Source organism: Haliaeetus leucocephalus, unplaced genomic scaffold, assembly GCF_000737465.1.
Source record: "Haliaeetus leucocephalus isolate CR32 unplaced genomic scaffold, Haliaeetus_leucocephalus-4.0 Scaffold687, whole genome shotgun sequence".
NCBI classification, from domain to species: domain Eukaryota; kingdom Metazoa; phylum Chordata; class Aves; order Accipitriformes; family Accipitridae; genus Haliaeetus; species Haliaeetus leucocephalus.
In genome coordinates this window covers 4,348,123-4,368,228 of record NW_010973123.1, presented here as the reverse complement: position 1 = coordinate 4,368,228, position 20,106 = coordinate 4,348,123, and the positions used below count along the sequence as shown (strand labels likewise).

Genomic DNA, 20,106 nt, shown 5'->3' with positions numbered 1-20,106 from the left:
ATCCACGCCGCCTTCCGTGGCAATCGCAGAGGTTTGTGTGCATTGCTCTGCGCTCCGGCAGCGCTCTTAGATGCCTGTTTGAGCAGCGATAGATTTATTAAATTGTTGTTTTTTTTGTTTTTTTTTTTTTCCTGACGTCTCCAGCTGCGGGGTTTGTCCTGAACGGGCAAAAAAAAAACCAAACAAACCAAACCAACAAAACCCCAAACAGAAAAAGGAAAGGAAAAAGCCGGACCGTTTCGGAGCTTTTCCCCTTCGCTTTCGCCGTCCCCGCCCCGGGTTTTATTTGCATTTCTCCGCCGTGCAACCCCCGGGGCACCCCGGGGCCCGCCCGGCGGGGCGGCCGCTCCCTCCCCCGGGCACGGCCCGCCGGGAAGGGGAGGGAAGGAGAGGAGGGAAGGGAAGGAGAGGGAAGGGAGGGAGAGGGAAGGGGAAGGGAGCCGGGCGGCGGCAGCAGGTGCTGCGGGGCGGGAGGATGGCGGCGGGGGACGCGGAGCAAGTGCGGTACTGCGGGCGGTTCTCCTACCTCTGCCTCAAGCTCACCCTCATCACCTACTCCACCACCTTCTGGGTGAGGAGCCGTGGGCGCCCACGCGTGGGGGGGTGGGGTGGGTTTGTACACGCGTGGGCAAGCGTGCGGTCGGGGGTCGGGGGGGCGGGCGTGGGGGTCCTCTCGGGGATTTGGGGGGGATGCGCGTGCGTGTCTCTCCTTGCACGAAGTGTCGGGGTTTTGCAATAAGAAATGGTTCTGCTGCTGAGCCGGTGGCTGGCACACCCGTGGCCGTGGGTGTAGCTCCCCGGCTTTCCCTAAGGACTGACAAACTGGTTTTGGCGGATGGGCGACTTGTAAGGCGTTCGAAAGTTTGGCAGGTGGAAAGTCGTTTATGCACCTATTAAAAGGAGGCTTTTTTGTTTTTTTTTCCGCCCTAGGGGAGCTGGGTAAATAAAGCCTTTGCCCTGTAAAGTCTGTCGTCAGGGTGGTGCTGAGCCTCGGCTGGATGATGCTGTGAGGCTTTAAAACATAAAGGTGTGTCACGCTTGCTGGCCTCAGCCAGGTGTCAGGTAAAACCCACGTGCTGCCTCCTGAAAGCGATACAGTCCCACCTGCTTATATAGTATATCCATATAGCCCAGACTACTACCGCCGACTTCCCAAACGTGGCAGATTTCACCCCGAGCACGCACCCCCCAGGCTGGAAGGAGCTGTCGGGGCTCCTTGTAAGGACCGTGATTTTTAAAAGGTGCTTTTTCAGGGTCCGGGATACCGGGGTGATGCTGCCTGGCTGTGCTGAGGAGGGGTTTCCTTCTGGCTCTTTCGGTTTAATATGCTGCTTAAGCTCTTGTTTTGCTGCTCTGTGTTTCTGTCTCAGTAGACACGGAATTACAAGGTGGGAGCATAAAGCTTTTGGCGTGTTGCGTGGGAGAAGAGGTTTAGATCCACCAGGTTTGATTGATTGTAGGTATCTGATTAAAGCTAGGGTTTAAGGATGAACAAAAATGGAAATGCAAAGCATTTGGGTGTAATTCAGGCTTTTGAGGATCCTGGATATCTTTTGTCTCTCTTAGCAGACAAACCAACCAAGGAAAACCCTTGGGTTTCGATTCCTGAAGTTTCCCGTGTTACTCCACAGCAGCTATTCCGCAGGTGTGACTTTCAGAAAAGGGAAATCTGTTGCGTTATTTTCCAAGCCCTTTTTTTTGCAGGGTGTCCTTCATGAAGGACCATACATGTTGTCTACTCCGTGTTTTCTGTTGGCAGCAAGAGCCCTTGCTGGTGGGATGTGGAAATTAATCCGGTAGCAGCAAAAGGACCCTTCTGAAATGTTTCTCTGAGTGTCCCTGAAGGACAAAGCCTCTTTCAAGTAGCCTGAGGAGTTTATTTACTCTTTATAGTTCCTTGCTCTGGATTTTCAATGCTCTGTCCTTGTTTATATCCGAGAGCGAGCTGGGAAGATGGTTTATTCTGGGAAGGCGGCAGGCGTGATGGGGGCTGACGGCGTTTGCTCTCGGGAAGCCCGGCAGCGTGCTCCCGGCGTTCGGGCCGAACACACGCCGTATTGTGTGAGGCATGGCACGTGGGTTTCTCTCTCGAAATTTTCTTTTATTCCAGCTTAGTGAAGCAGATCTCATTAGCTGTAAATGTCAGCGGGCTGGTTCTTTTTTTCAGCTGTGCTAGTCTTACTGACTCTTTTTTTTTTTTTTTTTTTAATTGGTGAAAATGGGAGTAAAGTTTGGCTGTGGAGCATCGGCTTGCTTAAATTTTGGGTGATTTGTGTTCTTTTGCTGCTTTTTGGGGCTTTGACGTACGGGATGCCGAGGCCGTTCGCTTTCCTCCCCGCTGTTGCTGTTCCTCCGGTACATTTATGAGTGATGTACACCCGGATTTGAGTCCCCAGGATTGCTTAAACTCACCGGGAACTAAATATCAGCTTTATCTAGAAGCAGAAAGGAAATGAAAGCATCGCTGGGAGAGCCAGAGGGGACGTTTGCTACAGGCCCTGTCGCTGCTGTGTCTTCTCATTTCACCCAGGGCTTTTTTAAAAAATAGCCATCCCTGTAACTTTTTCAGGCCACCGTTTTGCTGGTGAAGGAGAATGTGATGTATTTTTTCTTGCCTGGAAGAAACAACATCCAGCGTTTTAAACAGAAGGTGCTGTTGCTGAGAAGGCACTTTATTTAAGAATAAGTATTGTAAACACAGGGTTAAAACCGCTACTTCTAAATAAATGTTTTTCCTTTCTCTTGGGAAAGCAACTTCTGTGCATGCAAAAGCCCCCAAGAAAGTCCCTGGTATTTGCTGGTGGATACTCAGGTAATGCGAGTCAAGGCCAGTTAATTTTTCCTGCGGACACAGTGTGAATTGCCAAATTCGGGGCTGTTGTGAAGGATGCAGGATGTAAACAGCAAAGTATGTTTGTGGGCTACCTACGTAAAAGTCGAGTTTCCAGCCCCGGTCACAGGAAGGGAGAGCACAGTCCCGGACAAGAGGCACGGGTGGGATGATTGCGAAGTTAGCGCATCTGCTTGGCCGCTGTTGATTTGACCGTATTAAAGGTTTAAAAGACTTTTATTAAATGCTTAAAAAACCAGAAGGTAACAAAAGCATAAATTCTGCTTGTAAGGAATGAGGATTTCAATCCTGTACTTAGGTGGGCTTTCCCCCCCGCTCCGTGATAGTTTCTTATGCTTCAAAATCTGCCTGTGTGTCTACTATATAATAGGTTGATCTGAGTTTTTTTATTTGTTAGCTGATGCTTTTCCCTTGGCACAGCCGCGGTGCTGCTGAAGGCAGCGCGAAGCCTGCCTGCCTCCCTGCGGCACGTGCCCCCTGCGTGCCACGGTTTGCCGAACTGTTAATTTAGGATGGCTCGAGGGAGTTTTATTGCAGGGGTGTTTTGTAGTCCCCTTCTTGGGGAGTGTCATCATTTTAATGCTGTTGTTTGTCTGGGGTGGGGTATCGGCCACCTTGGTCCTTGGGACAGTAAAAGCTGTAGCAGGTGGGAATTTGAAAGGGGGAATTTCGGGGGGTTTTTTTGGTGTCAGAACACAAAAGGCAGGACCGAAGTTTCTTGTATGCTTAAAATGCTGAAAGTGGTCTTGGAGGGTGTGTGAGCTGAAGTGCAAATGGAAAGGGGTGAAGATAACGGATGTGTATAAAGATTGCTATATGTGCCTGTGTATCTTAAGCTCTTACAGTGGGAACGCGTCTTGTATTTCTACTTACAGGCACCTTTGAGTCTTTAAAACAACAACAACAAAATTCTTAAACGGAACGTTTTGATGAGAAAGCTATGGCTAAGAAAAAGACATGTCAGTAAAACGTTCTAGCCTTGAAACAACGCACACTTCTGAAATTCAGATAATCCCCGTCAAGGTTTAATACCTGTGTTTTACCTCCAATGTTGTTTTTTTTTAATTTTCTAAACAAGGAATCTACCAGGCAAGCGTTAACTTGTTAATGGTGCTTTAGTGTTTGCAGGAGAGTCCATCTTTAAGTTGTATTATCTGCTACTTTTCGAGCAGGGTGAATGCAGTCTGGACACAAAAATTTCAGGTTTTTAGGGTTTTTTTTAATTTATTGTTTATTTTTTTAAAATACTACTACTACCTACTACTAGAACTCTTGAATCCCATATACATGTACAGTCACCAATTTTACAGTCTGTAATTATTTTGTATGGCTCTGAGACTCTTTCCTCAATTGTTATAGCTGTATTTAAAAATTTTGAACTGATTTGTTTATGTTGTCGTCTGCTTGAAAAGACATTTATAATTTATTACTATATTTATAGTACTATTTATAGTAATATATACTATTATTACAACCACTGAATTTTTTAAAGAATAAAGCTAACACTACAAATTGACAATTCAGTAATTAAAAAAACCTAATTACAATTTTATAGCAGAAGCATGTAAGTGGTAAATTTGGGTACCTGTTAGTTGTCCACCATGTTTTCCCTTCTGTCATCTGTAACCTTACGGCACGATTTCTGAATTTGTCAGAGGGAGAGTTACTCTGAATTTGGTCATGTAAAATTTTAAGTTGCTTTTTAAATAGCTTTGGTATATTTATTTTTATGGGTGGACCCTTCTGCGATTTTTCTAGTTTAAATGACAGCTTGGTGGCTTTCCCCACATGTTGTCCTTTGGGTTTTTTATTCATCCCTGTAGAAAATAAAGAATTTCCAGTAAGTTGTTATTTATTTTAAGATATCCTGTAATTAAAAAAAATATTTTAGCTGTCGGGCTCACGATCTTGCAAACTAAGTATGTCGTGTGTTCATCTAGACCTTTGTCCGGGATATACCATGTGCTATTCAAAAGCCTCGTGTAATTAAGAAGTGCGTTCTCCTCGCTGTTGGTGTGCAGGGAGCAGACTCGGGGTTCCTGCGGAAATGTCAGGTCAGAAAAGGGGCATGTTTTTTATCAGATTGCCAAAATGATTCATTTGAATCTGGGCTCTTCCCTGAGGACGTGCCTGGCTGTCAGAGTCGGCAGGAACGTTTTTCCACTGCAATTTTCATGGTTAAGTATTGTGGGCTATTTTTTTTTTTTTTTTTAATTCAGCGTAATTCAAAGCGACTTGCAGCACACTGTAGGTTTCATACCAAATGATTGTGACTTAACTGTGTTTATTTTGATTGAAATACCTGTACCTTGTTAAATGAAATGCGATATTTCACTTGTCAGCTTTATCTGGTGGTAGTTCAAGAAAGTGACGTAATTTCAAACTTGCGTTTTTGCGGTGTGTGTGGTGTGGGTTTTGGTGTTTTGGGTTGTTTTTTATTCTTTTTTTTTTTTAATCCAGTGCATTTCCCCTGATGACAAGAGGAAGGGAGGTATAGGATACACCTGGCCATATTTGCTGAGCCTAAATAAAGTAGGAGCTGCTATGAAGGGACATACAAGCTGTTGATTGCAGCCTGGCTTAGAAATTGTGTTCTGTTAGAGACACACACACACACACATATATATATATATATACACACACACAGAGGGAAGGACAGACAGACACGCAAAGGAGGAACTTTAATGCCATGGCATTTTTTAGTATGTGTAATATATGTCATCTCAGATGAGTAATAAATTACATTTCAGCCAATGACATGTGTTTCAATTTGTTTAACTTCCAGAATGTTAAAACATTATTAAATATATTTTAAAATTAACAAATCTTAGGTTTTTTTCCAACTCAGCTTTTTTCTGCTTTAGTCTTTGAGTTTGGTTTTTTTTTTAATCCAAACTTCTGATTTGAGTGTTTCATTGTTTATAATTAATTCTGAAGTGAGTAGTCAGAGGTTCATGTGTACTCACAAAATGTCATCTCTGTGTTTACTGGGAGAAACAGTAACGTCTGTGCTCTTCTCTTTTTCTGTTTCAGGTGATTGGAGCCCTTGTCCTCGCGGTTGGGATTTATGCAGAAGTTGAAAGACAAAAGTACAAAACTCTGGAAAGTGCCTTTCTAGCCCCAGCAATTATTTTAATACTTTTGGGCATTATAATGTTCCTGGTATCTTTCGTGGGTGTACTGGCTTCTCTAAGAGACAATTTATGCCTTCTTCAAGCAGTAAGTGTTGGGTTTTTTATTCTTAATTTTTAAGGCTCATTGCTTTTGCTTTTCAGTGTCACCTGAATTCAAACCCATAACTATGTCTACACTGAAAAATATTTTCCTAAAGGTTTTTTTTTTATTTTAATTAAATCTGAAACTGCTTTCCGGCAACAGTCCCCGAACTGCAGTCCATGGATGTCCCTCCATCAGGGACCCAGCAGCATTTCGTCTTGCCAGTGACAGGACAGGCGAGGGTCAGAGCCCGGCGCTGAGAAAACCAGCTTTCTGATAGTTAAGGGCTTTATGGAAAACAACCAGGAATGTTAATTATTATCAGCTGGCGTGGATCTTGTGCAAACTCCGCTGTTGACATACCATTTGACGCTAGCCTGGCACCACGGTGCCTGCTTTTTCTCTGCTCTGGCCATACCATAGGCACGTGCCCTGCTTAGGGAACTGTGATGGAGAAGAGGAGATAGTTCTGCCCTTTGGCCGAAGGAAAAGGCAAAGTCTGGTTGCAGTATGGGGGGGATTTCCAAAAGCCGTGAACCTGCTTGATGGGACGTTAAGTGCAGAGATGAGCTGTGGCCCCTGGTGGTTCTCCAAATGAGTTTTTGGGGAAGTTCCTCTATAATGCTGTGGTTGCAGATGGAAGTCGCGCATACGACTTAAGTAAAGCGCGAAAACTTAATTCTCGCCTTCGCATCAGTTCGATGTAAAGAAGTGGTAAATACGTGGCATGTTACATGGGCCAAAGCAAGAGGCAACTGTGGATTTTGAAATTAGGCTGGAATTTTACTGAGAGTCTGTCCTTAGGCGGTGGTGGCTTCTTTCACTCTGAGCATGGTGGTGTGTCCCCGTCCGATGCCGAGGACATTTTCTGTTCCCGTTGTGGTAGCAAACCCGGTAGGGTAGTTAAACGAAGAAAGTCCCCAATGTCTGCTTCTCAGGCTGATTCCGGATTTAGCAGGAGAAAAGAGATCTGTCCGGTGAATTTGTGACACTGCAATGGGTTTTGAGAGCACAGAGATTAAGCCAGCTTTTGGGGTGGAGCATTAGAGATTATTTTCACATGAGAGATCATAAAACTTCGCTCCTGATGAAGTTCATTGTTAAGAAGCAGACCTAAATTCACTTATCAGCCATCTTTTATGCTTAAAGAACCCTTTGGGTTGGAAAAACATTTCAAGTACTGGCATTTTGCAGCTATCTCACGGTGTCGCTATGGATTTCTTCATATTATTTTGCATGTGCTTTGATAAGTAGTCACAGATGCGTATGTTGTGGTTGTGTGTGAGCGAGCATGTATATATATTATACACAGATGAATAAATAGACAGCTAGCAGGTATAATTTTTCTTACCACTGAGCATAGTAAGTCCTGTCGGTGCCCATCATGCAGCCTCTTTACCCAAGAAATGGAAGCTAACAGGTAAGTACTGTTTTTAGAGGAAGCATAAAACCACAAAGTTCGGTATGGTTTGTAGCAGTCCATTAATATGCTTCTCTGGGATGCTGTTACGGAGAGAAGTATCTTGGCGTGATAAATGCATCTATTGGTTTTGAGTCCATTCAAAGCAGAAAAATAATGTGTTCGCCAATTGGGCAAAACCAGAATGACTCAAGTGAGGAAAAAAGGTGTTCTTGTGACGTGAACAGCATTATAAGAACAAACCCATAGTTTTATATCTTTCTTTAAAATGACATCTCGTATGCAGAAAGCCAAGTGTGTTGGCGATTGAATGTTACAGACTTAAGGCCACTAACTGAAAGAGTAATTGGGGTTTGTTCTGTTTAAGGTCTCACTTGCAATTGTTTTTCTGCAGTTCATGTACATTCTTGGTATCTGCTTGCTGATTGAGCTGACTGGTGGAGTGGTGGCCCTGATCTTCAGAAACCAGGTGAGCCGCTTGCATTTGGGTCTTGATCACCAAGAACATTACTCACAAGGCATGATGTTACAGCTACGCTACTGAGCAAATAAAAGGTGTTAAGATTGTCACATGAGCACTAATTGATGGAGGTCTGAAGGCAGGTCCAGACTTTTCAGGGCCTTTCAGGTTTCCAAGAGCAGCATAACTAATTTCTATAGGAGACCCCATCATTTACAAGCATGCTATAATTGTATAAAAACCTTAATTTTTCTAAATGGAAAGCAGCAGACTATTTTTTTTTTTGAGTGTTAGAAATGTTTTAAAACACAAATGTGTTCACCATGGCAAGTACTAGATTTCTGTGCTTGGATTTTTTTGTCAAATCTGGCAAAATATGAGTGTTAAAAGGAGATGCTGAATAACACGACCTATTCCCTCCCCACCCCGATCCTACCAATCTCATTTCCGCAAAAAGAAGTTCTGCATACTATGTTACACGTTACTTAAAAAAAAAAAAAGCTCTAAAAAAAAGGTTTTATTAAAAATAACAACTCATTGTTATTTTGAAGTAGTATTATGTTCTCCCTAGCTAGTGTTTTCTTCTTACTCCATGCTGGACCAGAGCCGTGAACTTGACTTGTGAGAGCAGAGGCTGAGTTATCTTCCTTTCTAGAAGCTGTCGTTGGCCGTTGCCGTAGATGTCGCCTTGGCCCCGTGCAAGGATTTATTCTGAATTGTGGTGGGAGCACCAGACTCAACCGAAGGGAGCAGATCAGCCTGCGTGGTGTGGGAGTGTGGGCATCACGGGATGCAGAGAATTTGGTTGGCAGAAAATGAAGTAAATGCCAAAGATGGTATTTGCTGAGAGGGCGAGGAAGAATTGCGGTTGACTTTTGGACAAGGAAAATGTATTTTGGGGGTTTTTGTGCAGTAACTGTTTTCCCGACACGTGTGTTGGCTGGCTGAGCAGGACAGCTGCGCTCAGGTGCAGGTTTCTTTGCTTGTTTTCTGAGGTTAAGGGAGAAGCTGGGGTTAGTATGGGGAGGAGAAGGAAGTATTTAATAAAACCTTAGGCTAATAGCCTCTATTTAAATGTGGATTGTTTTGCATGCCTCATTGATTTTTCCCATTTCTTTCTCTATTTCCTTCTCAAATCTGTCGAGTCTAAATGAGGTGATATGGGTAGCACAAGAGTAGTCGGGATTTGCTGCTGTTTATTCTTGGCCAGTTAGGATAGTCCTGCAAAATTCCCTGTTATTTCTAATCACTGATGTGATAATGTTTTTTGTTCTGTTTTGGTTTTAAGTGTTGCAGTTTGTAATACTGAGAAAATGAGTAGGTGTATCTCTGGTTTCTTTCTGACCTGTAAGGATTTAGCTTTGATCATTTTAGCAGCTGGACTGAAAGGAAAGTTGTTACATTCTGGTTATGATTAGTCCTAGTTTTTGCTATGCTGTGATTGTGCTGGATTTTGAAAACTTTCAGTTGTGGAGAGGTGTCGCACTGTTAGCACTTCTCAGCACAAAACCAGCAGTGATGCTGCTGCCTTAAAAGCGAATGGACTGTGCTATCATTTATTTTTAACTGGTATTTCTTTTTTCTTTAAAAAAAAAAAAAAAAAAAGCCTTTCCTTTTGTGCTCATCAGTTACACTTGTCACTTTAACCTGCTCTTTTAATTTTGTTTCGCGTGTGTAACCTGTGAATCTTGATTCGCTTTTGCCTTCTAGACAATCAACTTTTTGAACAATAATATTAGAAGAGGAATTGAGAATTACTACGATGATTTAGACTTCAAGAACATCATGGATTCTGTTCAAAAGCGGGTTGGTTGGTTGTTGTTTGGATTTTTTTTTTTTTTTCCCTGGGACTAATTCAGTGCCGAGATGCGGTAGGTCCTTGGCGACAGCTTTGCATTTTTCCAGTGATGTGATAATCAAATTCTTACTGATGTGGGGGGTGAGATCTGACGCATCATCTGTTACGGCGTGGCTGCGGTCAGGGCTCCTCCAGCATCCCAGCTGGCATTCGAAGCCCTCTAAATCACTGCAAGGAGCAGAGGGCAAAATGCAGCTTTTCCCTCGGTGGGTGTGATTTGGATGCTCAAGGCCAGATCCTGCAAACGTGTAGGCTTATAGGGGCCCCACGGCCAGATTCTGACAAATTCAGCCTAAATTCCACCCAAGTTCTTGCGCTTAGCATTTCTGCTGGCTGGTGCAAGACATTCAAAAGCATCTCATTAACGGGAGGCACCGGATAAAGAGAGCTTAGGTGGCAGTTAGGCCATTTGAACCTGGGCTGGTGTATTTTCGCTTGAGGGCACATAGCAAGCTCTTTAACAAGGTGTTTATTCAAAGGAAATGCCCATGGAAGTGTATATACCTGTAATTAAAATTCCAAAATTGTGTTGAGCCCAGCTGAGCATTACTTAATGGCACGTGTAGTTGACTCACAGCCTTTTTTTTTTTCCTAAGGCTGGTGTGTTGAAATGTTTATTGGATTATTGAAGAGTTCTGCTATGCAGTTCAGAGACTATAGAAGAAGCAGAAAATGTTCAGAAATGTGATGTCAGGGCCCATGTGATGTCAGTGACCATGCCAAGTAATGATTTAAAAAAAAAGTTAACTTAGGAAGTGATATGTATATTTTATGACATCGTTATGGAGATGGCAGCCTGCTTTGAAAAACAAAGTTAGCATGGAAAGTCTGTCAAAAGCAAACCATTCTGAGGAAATTTTGTCATTAGACTTCATAATGCTTTAAAGTTTCCATGCACTGCCCAAAATTATGTATACGTACAGCGAATAAACATTAGTGATTAAATAAACTGCTCCTTTCCCCTTCGTTTAAAATATAAAGTGAATATTTGTATTAAGTCAGTGTAAACTTACAGTATTTGTTTGCCAGATTTCAGTGCTACTAAATTACGCCCAAAATGTTTCGGTGAGATTATTTTTGTACTTTATAGCAACGCTTTTGTCTTTTAGAAATGTAGTCACAATCCTTAAAAAACCTGAAGTAGTATATTACAGCTCGAGATGGAATGAATGTAAAAACATTGCTTAACGATGTCCAGACCTGAAAAGAAAATTTTTCAACTCGGAAAAGATGGGAAGTGGAATTTAGCACCAAGTACTTTCTTCTGGCACCCTGGGTAATAGCTCAACGAGTGATGGAGGAATGCTGACTGTATCTTTCATTCTTTTCAGTTGTATCTATCATATACATTCGTATGTGCCTTGCTGATAAAATGACAGAATTGCTGGGTAGTTCAGCGCTCTTAAAACTGTTTTATTCTTACTTTCTTTTCTACTTAGTAGAGGAATTTCTGTTAAGATACGATTCTTTTTTTTGTTCCCCCCTTTGCCTTTTGTGTCGTTTTTTTCCAGTTTAAGTGCTGCGGTGGGGAAGATTATAAAGATTGGTCCCAAAATGTGTACCACAACTGTGCGGCGCCGGGACCGCTGGCCTGCGGGGTGCCCTACACTTGCTGTGTCACAAATAAGGTAAGTCCTGGCATCGCTGCTCTCTGTCGGGTCGCCGGCATTCGCTTAAAAAGGTACCTTCCTTGAGAAGGTCTGGGGGAAGAAGCGAAGGAAAATGGGTCCCTCCCGAAAATGGGAGCTATGAGTCCGTTGGTCTTGACAGCTTGAAAAGGAGAAAATAATGAATTAGATGCGTCGGCTCTGGTCTGTCTTACTGTCACACAACGCAGTCCTGGAAATGCAGAAGAGATCCTGGGAGCTCTAACCTCATGGCTCACCTGGACCAGGGCTGCTTAAAATTAAGTTTTGCTGGTGTTTTCCCCAGCGTTTGCTGCTCCAGCATTCCCAGGAAGCCTGGGCTCCGATTTGCTTCTGTGGGTGGGGGTTGGAGTGATGTGCACCAGCTGCTGTGTGAATTAAAAACCAAAGAGAACGACCCCGCCATCCAGAAAAATCCAGAAATGTGGGCAGAGGACCCCAGGGTCAGCGCATCCTTGTGGGTGCAGGTCTAGACCGGAGCTGCTGCTCTGCCCTAACCCACCCTTGAAAACTGCCTGCCTTGCCACCCTGTAAATTCCTCCCTGGAAGGACACCCTGTCAGCTGGAGTCTGGACCAGTTTCTCAGTCTGTGATGAACTGGTATCGACTGGTGCTGGCAGCACTAGGAGCAGGCGTTAAGTTCCACGTAAATGTGTTTTATATAAATTTCAGCAGTTTGAATTCATCGCTTCTCATTTGAGGGATGGATGTCATGCTGAGTTTGATAAAGAACTGTTCCTCAACTTAAAACCAGTATGGGCAATCCCAGCCTCACTGGGTTTTGGTCTTTGGTCTGGATGTGAGACAGAGAAATTGAGTATGTGTAAGAGCAGATGTGGTAGAGCTCATGATGGATAGCCTACTGGTGCCTGATACGTGCTGCCCTTTCTATTTCTGCCTTGAGCGTGGCCGTTTAATTAAAAAAAGGGAAAATAAATGCAATAATTGTGTCAGTAATCATGCTAGGAGGTGTTGCTGAGAAATGTGTATAATATGAAGGTGTTTATTACGTATGCTTACACATTTTTTGTGTATGAGAAAGAGTCTGTTTAAATCTGCACTGAGCTTTGATTTATTCTCAGAAACCAAAGCTAAATAGTTATGCTTTAAGTCTTAGGTGTTTGAGAACAAGAAAGTCGTGTATATGAAAATATCTGCTGATGCACAGCTGCACTGAGCAGAACAACTCAGGATTTTGCCCTCAGTTGATGGTAAAGAAAGATAGAGCTGGTTAGTCAAGAACAATCTGGCTTTTTAGGAGACATTCAAAGTACCGCTTGTTTTTCTGTTCATTTCTCTGTTGAAGTCTTGTTTTAAAAGGTTAGTCGATGAGTGTGGAAATACAGCAGTGCTGTGAAGGCGAAGCAGTGCAATAATCGGTGACTAATAACGCCAGGTGCCTTTCCAGCTGTGGCACAAATAATCAAAACGTGTCAAGGATTTCCAATGCAACCTGGCAGGCAGGAAAGCGCTAAAATAAAAACTTTGCCGAGGAAAAGAGGGAGTATATCCTCCGTATGCTTCATTGGCAACTGGGGAGGGGGGGACAAGACTACTTGCAGCCTAGAGGTAGCCTGCAAAGTGTTAAGCTCAGGGAAATTAATCGAAAGGCAGGGAGAAGTCCCAAAAGAACAAGCAAACTTCTTATTTAAGGGTAGGGTGTTCAGCAAGATGCTGCGGTACGTGAGGGCTCGTGGCTTTGCCGCACCGGGATGCCGTGGATCTGCCTCGTGAAGTCCAAGCGGGGCGGACGCGTACTCGGCAGGATGACACTAACACCGTGGCTGTACGGCCAGCTGCCTTGGGAAAAAAAAAACCAAAACCCAAAAAACAACAAACCAACCAGAAGATGCATAAATCTTGTATGTTTGACAAATGCTTCCAAATACAGGCTGGTTTCTGTCCTGGAAAACTACAGATACGGCTTGTGATTACTCATTTGCTTTGTAGTCATGGAAAACTCCTGCTAATGTCAGAGGTTGGATTCTGATCCTCTGAAAAAGCCTCGTGCTAACATGAGCCAGGCTCATACTGGGGGGGGCTCTGGAGGGACTATTTTTAAGTTGAAGTATTTATTAAAGACTTACGCTAGTGCAGCAGATAAAAATTAGTCCCCAGATGCCTATAAATGTCTGTTTCTAATGCATTTATCTCCATTGCATACATTTTCTTATGCCACGATGTCCTGTTAGGAAATGCTGTGTTTAAAATGAAATGATGTGACTGTGTTGGTCGCGGTCCCGTGTTTTGGGGATGGCCCTGCCTTTGTCGTTTAGACTCAAGCGTTTCGTAGATGTGAAATCGCTCACAGCAGACACAGCAACACGCTGATGCCTGGTATTGCAAACTTTGACTTCCAAGAGTATTTATTACGTGTGGTTGACAGCTGGGTACCCCTCACGTTTTCCCAACGGACCTGTGAAATAGAGCGGGTTTTTTTAGGAACATGCCGAACCTTGTTTGTCAGCCAGTTGCGTGTTCAAGGTGAGAGCCTGGCTTTTTGGGGGCTTAAAAACCTTGACCCTGGCTGGTGTTTCTGCCATTTTGTAACACCCGTCCTCCTTCCATCTTTTGCAAACGTCCCCCTTCCTTCTTGGGGAGGTGACCTGGGAACCCCAGCCCATCGCTCAGAGACCACCGGCGTTTAGAAATCTCATTTCTACATCTTGTTTTAATTTTCAGGGAGCGTGTATCAATGCAGTAGAGTTTGTTCCACCTTATTTTCCTCATTTGCGTATTCTCATTTTCTGCCATGGCTTTGTTCATTGCTTCCTTTGATGCCGGTGGGCTTTACGTTAGCTGATTTGTAAGTGAAGGATGGTATTTTCAGGCTAGCTTCGGCAGGCCAGTTAGAGCCATGCGAAATATTAAAGGGCTACAGAAAATGCGTTAGTAATCTGTGATGAATGCAAGCATTCAGTCTTTTTTTGAATATATGAATTTTATATTCATATATATAAAATGGTATATAAAAATATAATAAATTTGCTCTTGTAAAATGTTCGTGTAAGCATTCTTAGTATTGGACGTTACTTGGGGTTGAGATATTTCTGAGCTTAAATTTGTCATCGGGATGGCATGATAGCCATGTTAACCCCTGGTTTTCTTAATAAGATATGTTAAGTTATTAAGGCCTTAAAATTAAAACCAGCTGTTCGTTTTGTGGAAACAGCTGTGGCGTACAGCTCTGTAACAGCTAGCTTTGGTTTCTGATGCCACGCTGGTTCTGCTGGATAGATACGGTTCAAATGCCTTGTGTCGTGACACACTGGCAATACTGATCTCTCTAAAATCATGTAGAGCCCTATGTAAATCTGACCCTGGGGCTGCTGGAAGAAACTAGTGTTGGACTGAGAAGTAACCCTGTTGTTGCTTTTGTACGAGCTTGGTGAACACAAGAAGAGTAAAAATAATTTTTTTGTGATTTTTGTTTTCTGCTGCAGTTTATATTTGTTGTTTTCTTTTCAGACAGATATTATCAACACTATGTGCGGATACAAAACCATTGACAAAGAGGTAAAGTAACGAGTGTCCACCCTGTCGTGGCAAAGGGTGGTGATTCTCTGCATTTTTTTGGTCAGTTATAAAATTGTCTTCTGCATGCTTAAATCTACCAGACAGTTAAATCAGCAATTAACATTATTTTATCTGGAAAAACTTTCATAGAGTAAAACAACTAATCTTGTCTTATTGTGGTATCTTCCCTTCTTTGTATCTTCCACGATTCCTTGGTTGACGTGCATGAAGCATGTCTTCCCAAAGGTCATCCCCCTTATGCTAATTGCACAATTAATGCAAAGAAAGCTGCTTTCCTACTTTTAATCAGTGACTTGAGTTGGGGAAAGCTTTTAATACTTAAAAGCCAAAGTTTCTCACCTAGAAAATTTGGTTTCGGTAAAGTCAACTTTGCTGTTTCTAAGTATTTTATATGCCGGTGGTGGGTGTTTTATTTTTAAGCCTGTAATAGTTATTCCTGGAAGAGGAGTGGGACTTCCCAGGTTGTGTTGGCAGCCCTCTCCTCCCTCCAGGAGCAGGATGGGGCTGCCTCCTTCTTCAGTCTTCCCTCTTGGGAATAGCCCCGGTGACTCCAGAATAGAGACTGCTGGCTCAAGGCACTAATTGTGGAGTGATTAAGAAGGGAAATCAGTAATTGGATCTGCTGGGAGTTCTCCACTCCTAGCTTTGGAGTGCTGGTGCGGGGGGTTGGTTGGAAAAAGCCCCTCTCCCCAGCTCATTTGAGGCACTTGGCGCACAATGCCAGCTTCAGTTGTTGGTTTTTGGGATTACTGGTTATCTTTACATATGACCTGTCTTCATTTAGATTCAGTGATTTATGGCTTAATCACCTAAATGCTCCAGCCTGGCTCTAACGCCCAAAGCACTTAAGCATACGCTTAACTTTACCCTATTCATCTGCTTAGGACTCTTTGCAGCCTCAAGTGCTTTCTATATTATGGGTTGGGGTCACGGTGCACGCAGCTTGCAGGACTGAATCTGAAATCCTCTTGTTCCTGCCCTTTTTAGAGTCTATTGCAAAGCACTTGGTCCACAATTCATATTTTTCCACTGCTGTACTTTCAACCTGGAAGCAGAGATAAAAGCAAAAGAGAGACTTCTCTACTTTCCGAGTCGTCTAAAATGAGAATTGGATGCATTTCTTTTAGAAAAGTAGTTGCAAAAAAAGGTTTAAAAAAAATGAAATAACTCGTTCAGGTGTGGAACAACCTAAAAACAGATGGAAGAATTAGTGATGAGGTCTCTGTTAAATTCAGTGGGTTTAAAGAGATCGGAATGAAGACCAAATTTGCGTCCCTGAATTTTGAGTTATCATGTGTTATTGTATCATATGCCAGTGCAACTGCCTGTTTGAACGTTTGCTCTGTTATTTTGCAGCGCTTGAGTGTTCAGCATGTTATATATGTCCGAGGATGCACGAATGCAGTGCTTATTTGGTTTTTGGACAACTACAGCATCATGGCCGGTGTGCTGCTCGGCATATTGCTACCCCAGGTAAGAAGGGGCCAGTGCGTTATCCATTAAAGGGAGTATCTGGTTTGTTGCTACGGTATGGGAAATCCCATCTGACTATATTTAATTATCATTTTTTTATTTAAATTTAACATAACTGGTAAGCTGAGGTGGCATTCTGGTAATTTAGTAGCATTACTGTGATATATGGTGAGATTTGGTGGGTTAATTTGGTTTTGCTTGGGTTTTTTGAGTCCTCTCCTCCCCCAGGTTGCGTCCACTGAGACTTTCTAATGCTCCAAGACACAGGGGTGGTAATTCTTCTGTTGTATTAGCTCTTCACAGAAATGATCCGTTTACACCCCTATATGCCACGAATAACAACAATGTGAGTTTCTGCCTGTATGCTTACCGTATACCTGCCCATATATCCAACGTATGCGTACATAATTTGTAAAAACTGCTGTGAGAGGCGTTAGATAAGCAGTATTTGATCTCTGACTAGAGATGCCCCTTCCTTTCACAGTTCTTGGGAGTGTTGTTATCCTTGCTTTACATAACTCGGGTGGAAGATATCATCACCGAGCACAAGCTGAGCGAAAGACTGTTTGAAGAAGCGCAGCAGAGATCTGCCCCCGAGTTTGCTGGAGCCGGCTGCTGCATGTGTTACCCGGGGTGACTTCGGAAACCTCAAATACGGTTTTAAAAAAGGCAAATCCACCCGTTCTGGTTTGTGCTGGCTATTACGGACTACGGGTGTAACGAAGCAGCCGGCAGACCGGCGGTGGGTCGGCGGCGCGCCGATACCTCCGTAGCCTCGTCGCTCTCGGTGTGTCCGCAACCAAAGACGCACCAAAAGGGCTCCATGCTGCTGACGATGCTGCTGCGGTATCGTGACGCTGCTGGAGGGTGGGCTTGTGGATCGTTAAATCTTTTTTTCGAATGATTGCCGAGTGATACGCAGCTGTGAAAACTCTTCTGGGAAGATTGGAAGGTAGATTTCTAGGAAGAGCCTTTGTGTCTAGGGGTGTCATATTTAAATGTTTGTCCTTTCCAACTTTATTTTCTTACTCCTTCCAAAAAAGATTTCTTACTGATCTACGTGGTGAATATTAAACATGGGTTTAATAATTTTTTTTATGCTAATCTTGATGAATTTACTGACAATAACGGATGTGATGCTGAACGCTTTCATTGCTCAGTCTTTTGTGCCTTTTAATAATGGGGCAAATGCCAACGTCGAATCAGTCAGGTAATGCTTGATATATTTCGAATGCAATTTGTTACTGTCTGGCTTTTGTACAAACTTACAGGATGTTTGAGTCTTGTATGTACTGTATTTTTCCTCTTTAGTAAATTAACTTAGGTGATTTATGATTTTTTATTTTTTGGAGTTCTGTATGTTGAGATGTTTCTAAACTTTATTCTTCTTGTCAAAATAAAAACAAGAAGCTTTTTTTAAAAAAAAAACACAAAATTTTGTTTAAAATGCTTTTTATTTTCTTTTCTAAGTTAAGCCTGTCCCTCAAATGCTGAATCAAAAGGTAGAAATACCTTGAGCTGTGATTCTGGCTTGGGTGCTGACTTGCCTGGGGTTTTGGACAGTCACTGAGGGTCTGTGCCTTGTTTGCTTCTCCTAGTGAATCTGAGACAATACTTGGGAAGTCACAGAGAGCTCTGGGGTTTTTGTTGTTGCTGCTTTGTCCTGAGCATTTCTCTACAGTCTTTCCAGCCCCAGACAGGCTTGCAGGCAAAATGCAAAACCCAATTATCATGAGATAAACAAATTCAGGATGAGAATAAAGTGGGATTCCTGTCTTTGTGAATCTCTTCTTTTCTGCCACTCGTCTAAGCCATACAGCGAAATAGCTGATATTATTCTCTCCTTGCTGCTTTTCTTCTGCTTGTTTTTTTTTTTTTTTTTTTTAATTTCCCCGTCCTGGACGCGTTTTCTGCTTTCTTCAAAACTCTGTGTTTGCTGCTTAGCTCTCCACCTTCACCAAGGATTTCTGAGGAAGCTTCATCCGTTCCCAGGAGCCAAAAAAAAGACCCGTCTAGTTCTTCAGTGTTTCTGACGGTGTCTAGAGAGAGAGATCCCGCAGCGTTATCAAGCCCATCGTCCGCAGTGCGAGGTTATGTCCTACACAGCACACTCTAGCGTTGGGTCCCACACATGGTTACATATTTAATTGCTCCTTATCGTCGTCACCTAAATTTTCCTGGTCTCTGTCCTGAATAATGTATTTTTGGTAAGTTAAGAAGCAAGGTGTGTTTTAAGGGTGGATATGTGTACAACGAGCGGAAGGGGAAAAGGAAGGGGCAACTTTGGAGGACCGAGCTAACTGCTGTTGGTGAAGGATAGGAAGATTGAAGCCAAAATTGCTTTATTACGGAGTGTGCGCTGGGAAGGTGGGAGCTGAAATTATCAGGAGCTGGGGTATCGCCGGAGGCAGAACCGTGCTCTGGCCTTCAGCAAGAGGGGACCAAAGCTCGAATGTGAGATGGCAGGAAGGCTGTAATAAACTGTGAAGGAAGGAATGACAAAGGTAATTTTTCTTTCTTTACTAATAGTAAATATTGTGGTGGTTTGAAGATACCTGGGAAACAGGAGATGACAGAAGTGTGGTTAAAATTTGGGTGGTTTAAATAGAACAGGGAGAGTATTTGGGGATACAGGGGAGCAATTCTCCTTTAGCAAGGCAATGTGTGGGCTGTACTGAATTCTCAGCCGTTCCTCGGTGCTCTCTGTCATACGCAGTGTTTGGGGGTGGGGGGGCGTTTACCTGACAATCACGGACTAAACGTGTGACTTTGTTTAATAAATGATTGATTCAAATACTGTTGACCCTTCCCGTTCCCTCAGGTCTGAAGAAATTTAACTCTTTGCTTCATAGGCCCATGGTGACCGGAGGGGAGGATGATGCTGATCAGGGGGTGGCTGGAGAAGGATGCAGCAGGTCTCTGCTCCGCTGCCCCCAGGCACCCGAGCCGTGGGAGATGATGGGGAGACTGCGATGGGGGCATGAATTTGCTCTTAAGCATGAGGCTTGGCTCTTCTCCGTGGGCCGTGCTATGTCCTGTTAGTAGATTGATTTTTGAGTGGGTTTGTATTGTGCACAAGGTGTTTAGTGTGCTTACAAGTAGCTGTTGTTACCCTGAGCCGCTGACCCTGCAGGGCTGTGCTCGGTCCTGCCCAGTTCATCCACACGAGCGAGGTCTGGAGGGGATGCGGTGCAGCGTTAGTGAACCTGCGGCTCATCTCTGGCCGGTCATCTCCATCACTAAACGCCACTGACCCAGCTGCCGGCATTTTCTTTTTAAATATGCACAGCCCTGTGTCCACAAGCAAATCGGCTGGAAATATGCGAAGGGCCAGGCTCAAAATGTTGTCCTGGTCTGATTTTTGCGTTTGGCTGTAAGTAAAAGCCACTGTGGCCATGCTAGCAAAGATCATGTGGGCTTTTCCAGGCAGCTGACGTGAAAGTTGATTTTAAAATGGATGAAGAAGGCTGATCTAATTCAATCCCTGCCTTCCTGGCAGGAGCAGCCACAGCTGGACCACTCCTTGCAGATGCATCCTTAAACCTGCTCTTAAAAACGCTCCTTGCCTGCTGTTTAAAAGACTGAGGCAACTTTGCAAAACCCCGGATCTGTTACGGGATTTTTGTGTGTGTGTGTGTGCGTAAT

At 43.5% G+C, this 20,106-nt stretch overlaps 1 protein-coding gene across 1 annotated transcript; it reads left to right on the top strand.

The window, feature by feature from the left end:
- Nucleotides 1-474: 474 nt before the first annotated feature.
- On the top strand, nucleotides 475-17,098 carry TSPAN15 (tetraspanin 15). Its single transcript, XM_010579944.1, has 8 exons — nucleotides 475-571; nucleotides 5,885-6,070; nucleotides 7,882-7,956; nucleotides 9,658-9,753; nucleotides 11,317-11,433; nucleotides 14,920-14,967; nucleotides 16,345-16,461; nucleotides 16,946-17,098. Exons 1-8 carry the CDS (start codon nucleotides 476-478, stop codon nucleotides 17,096-17,098), a joined length of 888 nt encoding a protein of 295 aa, XP_010578246.1. The 5' UTR covers nucleotide 475.
- Nucleotides 17,099-20,106: the final 3,008 nt, after the last annotated feature.